At 41.4% G+C, this 16460-nt stretch overlaps 1 protein-coding gene across 4 annotated transcripts in view; it reads left to right on the top strand.

Annotated features, from left to right (window-relative positions):
- Positions 1-16460, top strand: part of MICU1 (mitochondrial calcium uptake 1) — a 248343-nt gene that overhangs the window by 122911 nt on the left and 108972 nt on the right. For 3 of the 4 annotated variants that reach the window (XM_045025877.1, XM_045025876.1, XM_045025879.1), the window contains 2 exons: positions 10085-10090; positions 11041-11155. In XM_045025877.1, the coding sequence (XP_044881812.1) occupies positions 10085-10090; positions 11041-11155 (121 nt within the window). The remainder of the gene's footprint in view (positions 1-10084; positions 10091-11040; positions 11156-16460) is intronic. The other variant, XM_045025878.1, reaches the window with a different exon arrangement.

The following is a 16460-nucleotide window of genomic DNA, read 5'->3' as shown; positions in this document are numbered from 1 at the left end:
TTTGGCCGCCCCAAGCAGTCATGCCCGGGAGGCGCCCCCGAGCCGCGGGAGCAGCGGACCTCCCGCGGGCATGACTGCGGAGGGTCCGCTGGTCGCGCGGCTCGGCTGGACCTCCCGCAGCTGCGGGCGGCTCGCTGGTCCGGCAGCTCCGGTTGAGCTGCCGCAGGCATGCCTGCGGGAGGTCCAGCCGAGCTGCGGGACCAGCGAACCGTCCGCAGTCATGCCTGCGGGAGGTCCACTGGAGCCGCGGGCCGAGCGTCCCCTCCGCAGTCATGCCTGCGGCAGGTCCGCTGCTCCCGGGGCTCCGGTGGACCTCCCGCAGGCATGACTGCGGCAGGTCCGCCGGCCCAGCCTGCCGCTCCCCCGGGAAAGGGCCGCCCCAGGCGGGTGCTTGCCCCGCTGGGCTCTGGAGCCGGCCCTGAGAGGGGGAGAGGACTGAGCAGAGCAGGAGCTAGTGAGTGTGTGTGTGGAGGTGTTTGTGCAGATGTTCGGTTTTGTTAAGTGCAGAAGGGAAGTGATCTGATGTGGAGATGTGTGGTTTTGCTAGAAAGCGGGGAGGAGGGTTGCGTACCGGGAGCCAGGTGACGATTGTGAGTTTAGGGTGCAATAGATAGGAAGAGGGGCACAGATCCCCACCCCACAGACATAAACGCTACTACAAATTCAGGATCCTGGTCTTTCAGGAGGGAATGGAAGGGGGCAGAGTTCTGAGCATGTAATAATACACAAACCAGATCCAGGCTGCCTGCTCCCTGGAACCGAATTGGTGACTGGGGAATCACCAACACAACCAGAGTTCGGGACAGAGGCTTCAACGAGTCTGCCTAGCCTTGCCTGACACTGTCTAGGGCTCAAGCCTCCCCAGAGTTGTATCTTGCATGGGACTGCAGAGACGTATCTTGGTCCCTCCCACAGATGGGCAGCTCCATGGAGCGGGCATTGGGCACATGATTATGTGCTCTGGGCCCTACTCATGGCTGCCCTGGCCCAGCACGTGGAGCCACTGAATGAGGCTAGGCTGCTGAGCTTCCTCTGCTGTTGTGAGGATGACAAATTCTGCAATGCAGAGTTGCTGGAGCAATACAGTCAATCCTCTCATCTAGCGTGGGGACCTCTGGGATAAGTAGGATGAGCCCTGGACAGATAGGAGCTCAAGGAGATGATGGCTCCTAAAAGGTGAAACTCCTGTACCTCTGTGCAATGGGTGGAGCTTCATCTGTGCCCCTGGAGATGGGGGTGCCCACGATATATCCCTGAGCTCCCTCCATACCAGGCACAGAGGGGTCCTGGCCACTGCCCCAGAAATGCTGGCCACAAAATCTCTCCGAATGAGAATTTCAGGAACATCTGACAATCTCAGGGAGAGAGACTCATGCTGTGCCTCCCAATTACATGCTGGGACCCAGGGAGACCTCTCCCTCAAATCACCACCCCCTAGATCACCACCTTAGGAAAATTCTGGTTGAGCCCCTGGAGGGAGAGGCATGGGAACAAGAGGTATGGCAGAGGTTGGATAAGAGGAGATGGGGACAGAGACAAGCTTGGGGGCACAGGCAGAAGGTTTTAGAGTGCACTCTCTCCTCCAGAGCCTGCAGTTGAATCCAGGAGTCTTGAATCACTACATTCCTCTGCTGTCCGCAAATAGCTGTGAAATCCACTGGTAAAGGAAATTACATTTAAAAAACTGTTAAACGAATGTTAAGGTGGCAAAGTCAAGCATACAAAATCTAGCAAATGCCAGAATTAAGGTTTCATATGCAGTTCAGTCCACTTGTATATATGCATTATGGTAGTCTTTAATGATATGATCACACACTGTTTTTTATCCTGTCACGTTCTGTGAATTGGTAGTTTTTCAGTATTTCTTTTTATCTGCATTCATTGTGTGGCTCCCAGCCCCATTTACTGTTCACTTCCTGCTCTCAATACAGAATTATTATTTTCCTCTTTGGCTTTCCTATAGTGGTCATCGCTGTAGCCAGTAAATGCATCACTACACATTGCATTGCAAACATTAATGAATTTATCTTCACAAAACCCCTATGAGGTAAAGTGGTGGTATTATCATCCCCATTTTACATCTGTGGAATCTAAGGCACGGATACATTAAGGTCAATATTGTCAAATGTGTCAATATTAGATGCTAGCTTGAGATCTACACCCTGGTTTTTCTGAGCACTTTGCATTTTATACCACGTATATTCAGAGCACAGCTCCAGTCTCTGTCAATTGTAGCTGTGAGTGCTCAGCATGTCTGCAGATGTGGCCTCAGGTGTCTCACACTGGGAATCCAGAATAAGGAACATGCACGTGACCACCACCTCTGAAAAGTGGGGCTGAAGTGACTTGTCCAGCATCACAAAGGAGCTCTGTGCCAAAGGCGTGGATAGAATCCAGTTCTCCAGGGCAGCCTTCAACTTCCTTAACCATAAAACTATCCTTTCTCTTCTAGCAGTTCCCTCTCATTCAATATTCATCTCCCAACTAAAAATAAGCAGGGATCTTAAAGACAACAGCTTAGTCACTGTCCAGCTATGACTAAGGCTACATTTATGTCACAGAGATCATGTAAGTCACGGATTGAGGCTCCATGACATTTGGGGCTGTGGGACTCAGGAGCTGGCAGCCAGCAGGGCCCTGGCAGGGTTCCAGCAACAGGTGACACCAGTGATAGGCGACGGGGCCCCCTGCAAGGTTCCAGCGACAGGTGACAGACTCCTAAGGGGGCCCTCCTCAAGGTTCCAGTGACGGGCAACAGCCTCGGGGAGGGAAACACATCAGACAAGCGTCTGGGGGTGTCCCATTTTCTCTTTGGGAAATATGGTCACCCTGCAGTTCCCAGCCGCCCTGGGTGGTGGGGGGAACCATGGAGCCACAGCAGCAAAAGTCAGACAGGTCACAGCCTCCGTCAATTTTTGTTTATTGCCCATGGACCTGTCCGTGACTTTTACTAAAAATAACAAAATCTTAGCCTTAACAAGGATTCATTCCCTGAACAGTGCCCAGTCCTGTGCATTGAATGAGGCTGGAAAAAACAGTATGTGATCTCGTAACTAAAGACTTAATCAAATGCAACTGCACAAGGGGGACAAGGTGAGTGAGGTAATAGTTTTTTGTTGAACCAACTTGTCTTTCTCACCAACAGAAGTTGGTCTGAGAAGAGCTACTCCCTCACCCACCTAGTCTCTCTAATATCCTGGGATTGACATTTCTACAACTACACTGTAGTGCACAAGGGGATCAAACTAAGGTTGCACAGTCAACATTAGTACTTTCATTTCTTAATTTTTGAGTGTGTGATTTTGCAACCTTAACATACTTTTTGGATGTAATTTATCTATAGACCACTTCTGAGATACTGCTTAGCACACTTTACATTAGGCAGCAGGGATACTCTTTACACCTTTCTTTACATCTTTCCAAATTACCATGAGGAGGAGGCCAGAAAGGCCAGTGGGTTTATTCTCTTTAATGCATCAAGCAAGGAGTTGGGGAATTGGAACTTTTGTTCTTGGCAATAGAAAAACTCTTCACCTCAAAGTTCTAAGCACACATTCTGATAAGGTCTGTATCATTTTTATAATTAAATAATTTTTATTAATAAGGGCTTATGAAGACAGGTCTATAATTGATAAACTAGAACTTCTCACCACTGATCAATGCTTTTTTGATCATTCCCGAGAGATCTTGAAAGCCCAACCGTATCTTCAGCATTGAGTTGTTGGCCCTTTTAGATGGGTGAAAAATAATAGCACTTCACAGATGAAAGATCGTATTTGTTACGTTCTTTGTTTGATGTTTTTGCAGTACCCTGTGGTACATTGAAAACGTTGGCACTTGTAGCCTAAAAAATAGCTTAATGGTGAAAATTAAATTAACCTTTATTCTTAAGGAACTATTGCTAAACTGATGGCGCAATGTAGCTCTAAACCAAAGAGTAAATTACTTTGTTTGAAAAGGAAGTGTGTATTTGGTATACTAGTATAAGCCTTGTTAAAATGGCACAAGTTTGCATCAATTTTGAGTCCTGGGGACCTCCACCAGTGGGAAATAGAAATATAGACTGTCCCTTTTCAGAGGCATTTCCTTCTTGCTTTTCTAGCAGGGGTTTCTCCCTTGCATGTCCAGTTCCTGCTGCCTGTGAACGTCTTGGAAAGTTTGTGTTTTTTCTCTTGACTGCATAGAATGCTGGCCTTGCATTTCAGGTGCGGTTTGTCTAACAGTGATGGATATTTACTGTGTTGCTGAGAGGTGTATCTGTAAATTTCTTTCTCCAGTCTCAGGAGACCACCAACAGTAATGGTAGCTGTTTAACTCTTGATTCTCCTAAAAATGTCTAAATTAACATTTAGAGGAAGAAAGCCCAGGGAAAGGCTTTATGTCTCATCTTCAGATATATCCTAAAGATAAAAGATTTACATTAAAATTCTTTCCATTAGTATGTGCTACTCAAAGATGATAAGCCAAAGTGCTTTCCTGACTAAAATAAAGAACACGCGAGTGTGTATTTTCCTAACTTTTCTAAGCTACTTTTTAATATTCTGATACCTCTGAATTTGACATTCTGAACCCGTTTTTGCTTATATGAAGATACAACATGAGTGTTCTAGAACCTGCAGATAGTGCTACTATAGTAAACTTTTCCACTATATACAGAGGCTTAAAACTCAACTACAAAATTCGCTATGCAATGAAATGCTTCATAAGACTTAAGCTTGAGCAATTTTTTTTTTTAAGTCTGAAAATAAAAAAAAAGACCATCCTTATGTAACATTGATTGTGAAATATATTGCTTTTTAAAAAGTCAATAAAAAGGAAAAAACAATTATTGGGATTTTTTTTTCATCTGCCTTTGCGTCAGGGTACACTGCAGGATCTATCTGTTTAGTTTTGCCTCAGACTGAACAAGGCAGTGCTCTGGACTCTTCAATCTGAAGGACTTTTTTTAATGGCTGTTTTAACTGGATAGTCAGGCGCCAAGGTGATGGGTGCCATTATAAATCTCTAAATGGCTTTGATGCTTTAGAATTTGAATAACTTTATCTGATATCATCAGATAAAATGCATCAGTCTTTCAGTATTTTGAAAACAGAAATAATATGTCCTTGGTATTAATATTTGAAAACATAGCTACTGGGTATTTAACCCATCACTTTTATGGGAATTTCATAACAGTTTCTTTATGTACATGTACAGCTTTTGTACATGCCTAAGAGAGGCACTGTTACAGAATATCTGCTCAAATTCACTTTTAGAAGAACTCCCTTAGTATAAGTTTACGCAGATCTAGGGCTGCACTGGCTCTGAAGGAGTTTTACTTGGTCTAAGGAGTGTATCCTGGTCTAAACTAGATGCTCCGTGGAAATGAAAAATGTGCTAATTAAAATGTTGACTAACATGATTCTAAAACATTGCCTATTTTCCTGGTCTAGCTGTGCTCACAGCAGGATCGCTATCTGTTTGTTTTATTTAAATGAACGCTGCCAGTCAGTAGGGGCCTAGGAAGGTAAAATACCATGCAGCACCCCAGAACTAATTGTGTACAGTATACAGGTATATTGCTATGTAACTTTGGGCATGTATGAACGTAAGTGATTTTTTTTAAATTGAGAAACCTTAAGTCCTTGGTATTGATTGGATGTGATTTCAGAGAACCTTAAATGGTGACTTTAAAAAACAAGCAATTTGTCTAAAAAGAAAATGAAAGAGAAAATCATCCCCATGGGATTTCTGCAGGGGATTTTGCTTTCCATTAAAAAGAAGTTTGTTTGACAAATGTCCTTTTGATTCCCATAAATATCTGTGAAAGATTGCTTTTTTTTTTGTAGTACTAGTTTAAAACTAAAACACAGAAAATCATAAATTAAAATGCAAAAATGCTGAAGGTCTAACTTTAACCCTACAAAATCCAGGAAATTCAGAGCAAAGGCTGGTATGCTGTAATTTATCCTGATGGACATCAAAATTGATACAGATTTAGATATCTCTACAATATGTAGGCCTCTGAGACAGATGAGAGATACTGTTTCGGTCTTGATCCTGAATACCCTGATTGTTGTAAAGCTTCAAACCAAAACATTTCTAAGTCTTTTTTTTCTTGTGTGAATATTCATAGCTGTCTATGAAAGAAAAGGTTATAAAATTTTAGTGTTTGTGTTGAATAGTCCATAGAACTAAAGGTGGTCAAGTTGGGACTGAAAGGGAATTTGCTTTATGGCAAGCCATATTTTGGAAGGGGGAAACTGTGAAGTGATTGCTTGAGATGCACAACTTTTTGATGCTTTGATGCACATAGGCCCAAAGTGGGTATTGAAACATAAGCATTAATTGCATGGATAAACTTGCTGAATGTATGTCTCCATCCCCCAGGATGAAATACAAACTGTCATTTTAAATGACTTGCCAAACGACTTTCTTCCAAAAGCAGCACATTAAATGTTGTTCGTTAAGTTGTTTTTGAAATGCAAAATGAAATGGTGCTACAGGGGTTTATTTAGATTAGCTTTTTAAATGCAACTGAGGTCAACATTGAAATTCACAGAATTTTCTGACTTTGTGGAGAAGACATAAGTAAATCTGACAAAAGATATAGCTTTATATATTCATTTATCTAAATATTAGATGACATGTATACTTTGATCTTTTAACTATAAATTATACCTGGCAACAGCCAGAGCACTAAGTTCTCTTATTGCCCCTCCACTGGCATTTTAACAGGGTGGCAGTGCAGATGCCTATGCTGGGCAGTCAGCCAGAAGATTCCAAGTACTGTGACTTCACCACCAAGTCCCTTTTATATAACATTCTGGACTTCTCTCCTGACGGATATGATTTTTGCTCCTAACTTAAAAAAACAAAAAGCTCCAGAGGGTATAGAAAATGAGGTGGGGGAAAGGTACCAAGTTGGGTTTTACATGAAACCTAAGTTCAGATTTGGTTTAGCTGACATGAATTTGTCTGCAACTGAAAACTGTCTCATCATTTGGCAGTCATTGCTCAAGAGAGGGCCAGAGCTGTCCAGGGCCTAGCTGTGTGGCAAGTCAACATCAAGAGGCACTGGCAGAATATGAGAGGAAGCTTGTGTAATACTTCTCAATGCTTTGCTTGGTTGCAGCCTCTGTATGTGTCACTTGAGAACTAACAATCAAAAATTCCTTTAAGGAAAAAAGATCAACATCCCTGCCCCCCTCCACTTTCATTAGCTGAGATCAGAGTAAGGAAAATCAAACATTTTTCTTGACCTTATATTTGTCAGGCTTTTGACTGAGTTTATAAAGGTGGGGAAACAATTTCCATATTTTTCTGTTTGCGCCTTAGGGGAAAAAACTACCAAAATGACTGCCCAAAACTCCTGCCTAAATGATGGGATTGCTTTTGTGGTGTTTATTGCAACACACACAACACTCTGGAAAGCAAGAACATACATCAGTGTTAATAGTTGCCTTAAAATGACTGTTTTTTCTTCCATTAGATTAAATTGTCATTCCTGAATCTGCTTGTTGCTAGACAGCCTACATTTTATGGGATAGACTGAGCTTCCTTTTTTAAGTGTAGATAAACCTTTCAGCTGCATGGTCAATGTTTAGCAAAGTTTGTAAGATCAATTGACGATATGAATCTGTTTGATAGAAATTACTGAGTTTGACACATCTTCACTGAATATACACAGACTTGCTTGTAATGAAATAAATTATGTATTTGATTTGCACATGTATATGTGTATGTATGCTTGTTTGTGTGCTTTTGTCTAATGTGATTCACAGCTTGATAAAAATGATTATAAATATTTTTACAGTGTATTGCTCACTTGTGAATTCCCAACTGTGAATGTTCTTTAGGCAATGTATGATCTTAACTGGTTGCTCAGTTTTTTGAATGTATTTTACATGAGGTTGAAACATTTTTTAATTTGTTTGAAAATTCTTGGTTAATCATTTTTGCTCAAGCACATAAAATTTGAAGGTTGTACTGAAATTGTGCAAATAACTAATCATGCCAATTGTAAAGATGACTCATTGCCTAAAGAGTTTTTTAATTTTGCTTTTCTTTCTGTTTTAATTCCTCACGTTAACCTTTCAGCTGTAATATAACTCATGCTATGTTGAAATGAAACAGCAGAAGAAATAGACTGCACAAAAGGTGTTGATGGCATTGACTAGAAGTCAGAGCTTTATAGACAAGAGGAAGTATATTTTAATAAAGAGAGAATTGGGTATCGATTTTGTGCCTTTAACGTCATTAGGTTTTACAGCATTTCAGAAAGAGTTTTAAACAATCCATGTGATGCTTTTTCATAGCTTGTGGTGCTCAGAATCCTTGAGGCAACTTTGAATCTAGTATTGTCATTAGTTTTAGATACTGATACATTTTTCTTCGATAGGTGAGCAAACAAATGCAAAAAAGGCCCAGTAAAATCCTTTGTTAGGTCACATTGTAAAATATATGGATACAGTTCCATTTATTTGTGTCTTACACGTTCCTCTATTAATTTCACCGGTAATTTTCAGTTAAACTTTCAACCTTTTATCTTCAATGTACATACATGGCTAAACTCTAACAGTACAAGAAAGCCAGTCCTTGGAGAGTGTTTCATTTCTGGCACATCTGATAGGCTGTATCTTGCTTCACAATAGATAGTCTGTGCAGTTCTCCTACCCTCAGGTAGTGTTAATCTCTGTCCTGCTGGTTTGGATGGTATCGCCATTTTAAAACCCAGTTTAACTTAGTGTGGTCTACCCTTTGTTCTAGCAACAGTTGACTGCATTTCATTAAAATGGATATTTCAATCTTACCCTGTCTATGTCTGCAGAACAACAGAGCTCAGCTACAGTTGGGGAGCTATGTTTGGCGTTAGTCTCTTAAAAAATCCACTTGCTCAAAGTTAGAAGGAAGTTTTTCCTAGGCGTGTGTAAGCAACTTCTGCAGGTTATAAGCTTTCATTTAAAATAACTTGAAACTTTCAGCACCTCTTTGGAGAATATCTTCCAAATGTTTTGTGGAAGACGACAAAATATACATGATGAAGAAAAATACAAATCTGAAATACCAGCAGTTTTTTTTAATATGCTCACTCCTTCCCCAAAAATAGCAACAATGGAACAGTCTGAACATCCCATTATACAAAATTACATCTCTTTTTGGCAAATGGACTTTGTTCTTGCTTCTACTGAAATTGGTGTTAAAGCTCCCAATAACTTGAATAGGATCAGAATTAGGCCTCATGGTGGTAGCATGCATTAGTCTCCCATGTTTATACCTAACCTCTGACAAATAGTAGTAGATTAAGTAGGTTTTTAAAAATAGATATGTTCTTCAAGTGAGAATATTTTTGTACCCTTTCTATTTATAACATTTGTATTTCCAAGAAGATTTAACTTAAAAACTAGATTTTTTTCGGGTGCTTTTAGCCCATTCACATAACTTTTAATTTATAAGGATCTTTCCCAGCCTTTAATATTAAATAAAAGCCAACTTTTAAATTAATAAATTCATAATACTCATAACAATTAAAATCTATCTCCAAATATACCCCATACAGTATATAGTGTTTGCTAATCCTTTCTCTGTAAATACTCCACATTTATCGGGGTGTCGGTAGCTGGTTTATAGTGAGCTCTGCTAAAGATAAATGCAAAGACAGAGCCAATAAATAACGTGGGCTATACCATTGAGGGATACAACCACCATGACAATAATCCAAGAAAATGATTGCAAAAAAATTCAATAGCTTTTAACTCGAGCTTCCTTTGTGTTCAGAGAGAACTAGAGGCTGTTTATTTGTCTTCAACTTAATCAGCACTATGTGGGTGTTTTTGGGTAGAGTTTGACTCAAGTTTGTATATATAGCAAAAATATTTCTTTAATGAAAAGAAAACACAGCCCGATGTACTGTGATAATTCTTCACATTCTTAACAACTCCAAGTCTTCTTAGCAGTGTACAGTTTCAGCAAATAGCTAGTTGTTGCAAATTTTTCTTGGTTTTGCAAGTCTAACAGATCAATTTGTTTTGATGTTTTGTGAACTTATCTTGTTGGTTAACCAATTTTCTTTCCTTTATCTTGAATATGATGGGATCTTCGCTAGACAGAGGTAACAGATGGGGGCAGTTGTGCAGCTGGACCTTCCTGTGGCAGTGTTTGTTGTTTTTTGTTTCATAATACTGTTGCTAAATTAAGCTTGCATTGTTTCTGCTTCTGTGCTTGCATGATCAGATATGGGTTAACCTCAACTGTACTTAATGTTTTTATATCAATTTTCTTTCCCGCTGTATGTGCGTGCGTGTGCGTGCGTGTGTATTTTCTAAATGGTTCACCACTATGAAATTCAATATCCAGCCTCTAACACAGTTCTATGGATCCTTTTCAGTCTTTAAAGCTTCAGTGGATCAGTTACCCAATGGCTTTCAGCTTAGAAGTGAGATCAGCTGATAAAATACACGTAGTGTGCTTTTCTAATCAAAACATTTCCCATTATCTTAAGTTGCATGCATTCATGCAGGAATTTTGGCTCTAGTAGTTGTCTTTACCAAACAAATGCTTGGGTTATACTAACGTTTTATCAGGTAACTAAATTTTTGAGACACTATCATCACTTCAGATATTAAAACCAAACTGCTTTAAGCTATTGTTAAACTAGACAACTATAATAGAAATAAAACACTTGGGGATAAAACTCATTGTGGCTGTCATTTTAATTCTGCTGTAAAGAGCCTAGATTATATAGTACCATTATTAGCTAGGGAATGTAGACAACACTAAACAAAAAGCACATCATATGTTGTTTCTATCTCTGTACTAGACTAAAGATGCTAAGTTTATTGGCCAGTTCCATTTTGTGCTTTATTTGAAACAAAAAATGCTACTTCTGATAGATTTGAAGTCTGGAAAAGGTCCATTGAATTTGAATGGTAATAGGAGGGATATGTTCATAGAAAAAGCTTGTTGTTGGCAATGATATAAATGAAACAGATTCTCTTTAAGTGTTTAATTGATTCTTTTATTTTCTTTCTTTGGGGTGTGTGGCTTGGATCTGTAAAATAGAAGTTATCCCAAGAACGAGAGAAGTTTGCTGATGAAGACAGTATATTTTATACACTTGGAGAATGTGGACTCATCTCTTTTTCTGACTACATCTTCCTCACTACAGTTCTCTCCAGTAAGTATAGTCTATTTTTCTGTACTCTGTTATCACTTGATTCCTTTATATTTTTTAAATGTTTACAACTGATGCAATTTTTCTGTTATGACATGTACATTGGACAGCTTTTCCTAAAAGGGATTCTGTTGACTACTTGAATCAAGAGTTGAATGAATAATTGGCAATGAATTCAACTTGTGGCACTAAGGTGCCACAAGTACTCCGCATTCTTTTTGCTGATACAGACTAACACGGCTACCACTCTGAAACTTTTTCAGAGTTAGCCCAAGATTTTGCAGAATGTCCACTAGCAAATTGTGACTTCTTCATATTTATTCATTATTTTAAATTATTGGGCATAACTTTATGAATATTGATTATTTTTGGTTTGCTGTTCAAAATTAAAAATTCTAGCGGAGTTCCTGATTTGTGGTTGACCATATTAGTCTAGATCAGGGGTGGGCAAACTTTTTGGCCCGAGGGCCACATTGGGTTTCGTGAATTGTATGGAGGGCTGGTTAGGGGAGGGGGTCGTGGCCCAGCCCCCACCTCCTATGTGCCCCCCACCTGAGATTCCTGCCCCATCCAACCCCTCCTGTTCCCTGACGCCCCCCCCTCCCCCAGGAACTCTGCCCCATCCACACACCCCTGCTCCCTGTCCCCGGACCCCCGCCCGCCCCATCCAACCCCTCCTCTCATTCCTGATGCCACCCTCCGCCCCCCCCGGGACCCCTGCCCTATCCAACCACCCCTTCTCCCTGTCCCCTGACTTCCTCTGGAACCCCTGCCCTTGACTGCCCCCTGCTGCCCCATCCAACCCCCCCTCCTTCCTGAGTGCCCCCCTCGGACTCCTGCCCCTATTCAACCCTCTGTTCTCCCCCGACCCCTATCCACACTCCCACCTCCTGACCACCACCCCGAACTCCCCTGCCCTCTATCCAACCCCCCTTGCTCTGTGCCCCCTTACTGCGCTGCCTGGAGCACCGGTGGCTAACAGCACTACAGCTGTGCCACGCTGCCCGGCTGGAGCTGGGTCATGCTGCTGCCACCACGCAGCACAGAGACCGGGTCAGGCCGGGCTCTGCAGCTGCGCTGCCCCAGTAGCTCACAGCCCCGCTGCGCAGGGCAAGCTCAGGGCAAGCTTAGGCTGCAGGGGAGGGGGAACAGCGGGGGAGTGTCCCCGGGCTAGCCTCCTGGGCCAGGAGCTTGGGGGCGGGCAGGACGGTCCCGCGCGCCGGATGTGCCTGCGGGCTGTAGTTTGCCCACCTTTGGTCTAGATAAACATAACTCTTGTATTTTCAGGTTTATGTGCAAATGGATGCACAACACGACTTTGCAATTCATTTTTTGTAAGTATTAGAATTGTGCAAGCTTAAAATTCACTTTCCTGGTGCATTTGTTCTCGTAAACTCAGTCACCTGAATTCTAGTGGATAGAGAACCCAGAAGGAGTGTAAACACAGCTGAAATGAATTGTCCAAAGATTTAAACGAATAATTGCGGTAATCTTTTTTGTATTATTCGCCCTGCTCCAAACTCAGTATATGACATCTTGTAATCTGCTCAAAGAATGTCCCCTGGGTTCTAAATAACAAGAGCTAAAATAAAAGCCTTTCTGTTATTTCTATTGGCAAGAAATAGACAAACAATAGCCACTCTTAATACAGGACAATATTTCTATCCTCTTATAGCTGTGGAGCAAAAAAATAATGGACTTTGTTTCCAGAGCTGTACTGATCTCTTTTGATAATGTTGGTGCATAAAAGGTGGAAGTAAAGAGAAATTCTATGTTAATTTTCAGTTCTGTTAGAAAAACACAAGGAAGAACATTATTATTTGCCTAATGAAATGAGACAGAATTTATTTTCAGACTTCCAAGAGAGGTAATTATAAACACTACAAAATAAAACTGTCCCTCTTTAATCCTTGTATTTGCCTAATATGTGATGAGCTGAGAAGAAGAAATAGTAGTTTAGTTCAAACTTTATTCTAAACACACTTTTGAAAACTGTTTTGTTCCAATCAGTCAATGACTGTTGTCATCAGGTGGGGGAAAAAAGACGATACAAATGTGTGTAATGCGTAGAGCCTTTGGAACAGTACAGCATAACTTTTTCATGTTACATTCTGAAACATTCCTCTTACAAAATGAAAATGATGGATATTATATTAGTAAATTAAATATGATCTTTCCAGAGTATAAATTATACAGGTAATTCAAGATCTATTTTGTTGCCAAACTGACTTAAGAAACTGTGTGTGACCAAAGTGCCTATAAAGATGAACATCAGTAAAAGACAAGTAGACGAAAACTGCACAGAATAGTCCCTGGCTCAAGCTAATGTTGTTTACTGATGTTCAGTACTGACTTTATCATTCTTGCCATTCCTGCCTTGAATGAATAGAGGACTAGGATGAGGTCACCAAAATTATGTTAACTTCATACTTCTGCAAGGATTTCAACTCTTGTCTTTACAGATGAAAAGCTTATACAACTAACACATTTCATCTTGGAATACAGTCTGGCATCATTTAAAAAAATTCTGTGAGGGGCAAATTTGTGTCCAGCATATAGAATGTTATATGTGATTATACTGTATCCTGAAAAATGTGGGGGAGTAAAAAGTGGAAGAAATAGTGGAGCAGTTCTATGATCTATGGATTAGTTGAGGCACAGCGGCGGGGCAAACCAAGGTTGGGGGGAGCTGCCCCCTTGCTTCATAGCACAATGCTCCCGAATACAATACTTTCACAGAGGTGGAAGTTCCTCGGATCATGTATGCTCTGTGTCCTTTCCAACTATGTGGTCTGTAAATGATCAGACATTTGGGAGGTCTCATGGGAGTTCCCTGTGACTGCTTCAATGAAAGTAGTCTAGGAAAAAGGCAGTGGCATAAAAGTAGAAGAGTTTGCTAAGTTCCTTTCTCTTTGATGATAAATCCTGCAAATCTTTGGGATGGTAGAAAGAGGTCTGATGACAACCAGGGGGTCTGATGATGAATGTTTCAAGGGAAGGGAAAAGATTTCCTCTCTCCCTTACTGTTGGTCTTTTAGGTGTATTCACAGGTAGTTTTATGGGTCACTTTGTAATGGGCAGAAGAGTTTGTAGAAAAGAAGAAAACAGAAGCTTTGGGAAAATGTCTTCTGGGAGGCTTATGGTAACACAAGGTATGTTTTTGCCATGTGGCCTACCTTGAGTTAATCTTAAAAAAAAAAAAAATAGTATCCCAAGGAATCACCAACTACCATAAACTCCCAAGATTTTAGCACTTGGTTTCTTTTTTTCTTTTAAAAAAAAACCTCTTTCAAACAAACCAGGTACTCTGTGGCAAGTTAGAAAACTTAGTGTTGTGTTACTTTATGTATCCTTTATGTTTAAGGCCCTCCCAAATTCCAGCCATGAAAACCGTGTCACGGACTATGAAATCTGTTCTCTCCCTGTGAAATCTGGTCTCTTGTGTGCTTTTACCCTATGCTATACAGATTTCACAAGGGAGACCAGTGTTTCTCAAACTGGGGTCCAGACACAAAAAGGAGTTGCTATTTTAGAGGGGGGGTCACAGTATTGCCATCCTTACTTCAGTGCTGCCTTCAGAGCTGGGCAGCCAGAGAGTAGCAGCTATTGGCCAGATGCCCAGCTCTGAAGGTGATGTCCCACCAGCAGCAGTGCAGAAGTAAGGATGGCAATACCGTACCATGCCACCCTTATGTCTGTGCTGCTACCTTCAGAGCTGGGTGGCTGGAGAGTGGCAGCTGCTGACTGAGGGCCCAGCTCTGCAGGCAGCAGCACAGAAGTAAGGGCACAATACCATGCCATGCCATCCTTTGGTGCCGCTGCTGGCGATGGCTCTGCCTTCGGAGCTGGGCTCCCAGCCAGCAGCTGCTGCTCTCCAGCTGCCCTGTTCTGAAGGCAGCCCCATTGCCAGCAGCAGCGCAGAACAGGGGCGGCTCCAGGCACCAGCGCTCTAAGCACGTGCCTGAGGCGGCAAGCCGCGGGGGGCGCTCTGCCGGTCGCCGCGAGGGCGGCAGGCAGGCTGCCCTCAGAGGCTTGCCTGCGGAGGGTCTGCTGGTCCCACGGCTTCGGCGGACCTCCCGCAGGCATGCCTGCGGGAGGTCCGCCGAAGCCGCGGGACCAGCGGACCCTCCGTGCTTGGGGCGGTAAAATGTCTAGAGCCACCCCGGCGCAGAAGTAAGGGTAGCAGTAATGCAAACCCCCCTCCCCCTACAATAATCTTGCAATCCTTGTTGGATCTGGACTCCGACAATTACAACATTTGAATTTGCAGATTTAAATAGCTGAAATCATGAAATTTACGATTTTTAAAATCCTATGACCATAACATTGACCAAAATTGACCATGAATTTAGCATGGCCCTATTTATGTCTCTTGATAATTTTCATTGTACTTCAGTAATCTAACTAGTTCTTGACATGCTCTCTAATCAAGCAAACAAAATAGAACAAAAATATGGAATATAATTTTAAATTCTTAGTCTAATAAAAAGCTCATTTATAGTAAGTCACAATATAATTTAGAGTTCAAAAAAATTCTCAACATAAGACAAATTGAACTTACAATTAAATAAAGCAAAAAGACTACTAAGTACCAAAAATTTGCCATTGCTCTTTCCTGCAATGGATTTTTACTAATATAACCAGTGGAATAGAACCATGAAACCCAGTCTAAATAGTATGGGGGGAGCCCATCACTGCTATAATTAAAACTGTTATTGGGGTTAGATAAACAAGGTTCTGATCACTTTGCTCAACTCATCCCTGACCATTAGTGAGAATCTTCAAAAACTAATTGAAGTGGAAGAAAATTAAGGTACTTCGTACTATTATCTGCCTCTTCAGCTTGGCAGCTTGACCCCTCTGGCATCCAAACATCACCCTGTCCCCATCCTAACCACTCAAACTCTACTTGCTATGATTTTTTACTTTGACCTAATGGGTATCATTCACAGTTCCTGAATTCCACTTATGAAGATATTTCTAATAGGCTACAGTAAATGAATTCAAGTATTCTTTCCATATTGCTGCAGTGCACATCAGTTGGCTTCGGTTAAAGTGCAGTTAATTTGCATATTACTAGCGGAGATAGCTGTTTGCATACTGCATAGAAGATGAAGTCTGTCACCATATTTTATTTACAAGTAATTTCTCGCTCTAGGACTGTCTTTTCTCATAGTTTGCTCTGTGCTTCTGTGAAAATATATTTAAATGCATCAGCAATTCAGTCTCATATTCAAAGGCAATAACAGCAAAATGGCTCTGAGGACATTGCACCATTTTTATTGCTTCAGCTGCTCCCCGAAATAGA

Source organism: Mauremys mutica, chromosome 7, assembly GCF_020497125.1.
Source record: "Mauremys mutica isolate MM-2020 ecotype Southern chromosome 7, ASM2049712v1, whole genome shotgun sequence".
NCBI classification, from domain to species: domain Eukaryota; kingdom Metazoa; phylum Chordata; order Testudines; family Geoemydidae; genus Mauremys; species Mauremys mutica.
The sequence above is the reverse complement of the archived record's forward strand: the minus strand, read 5'-3'. Positions and strand labels throughout refer to the sequence as shown.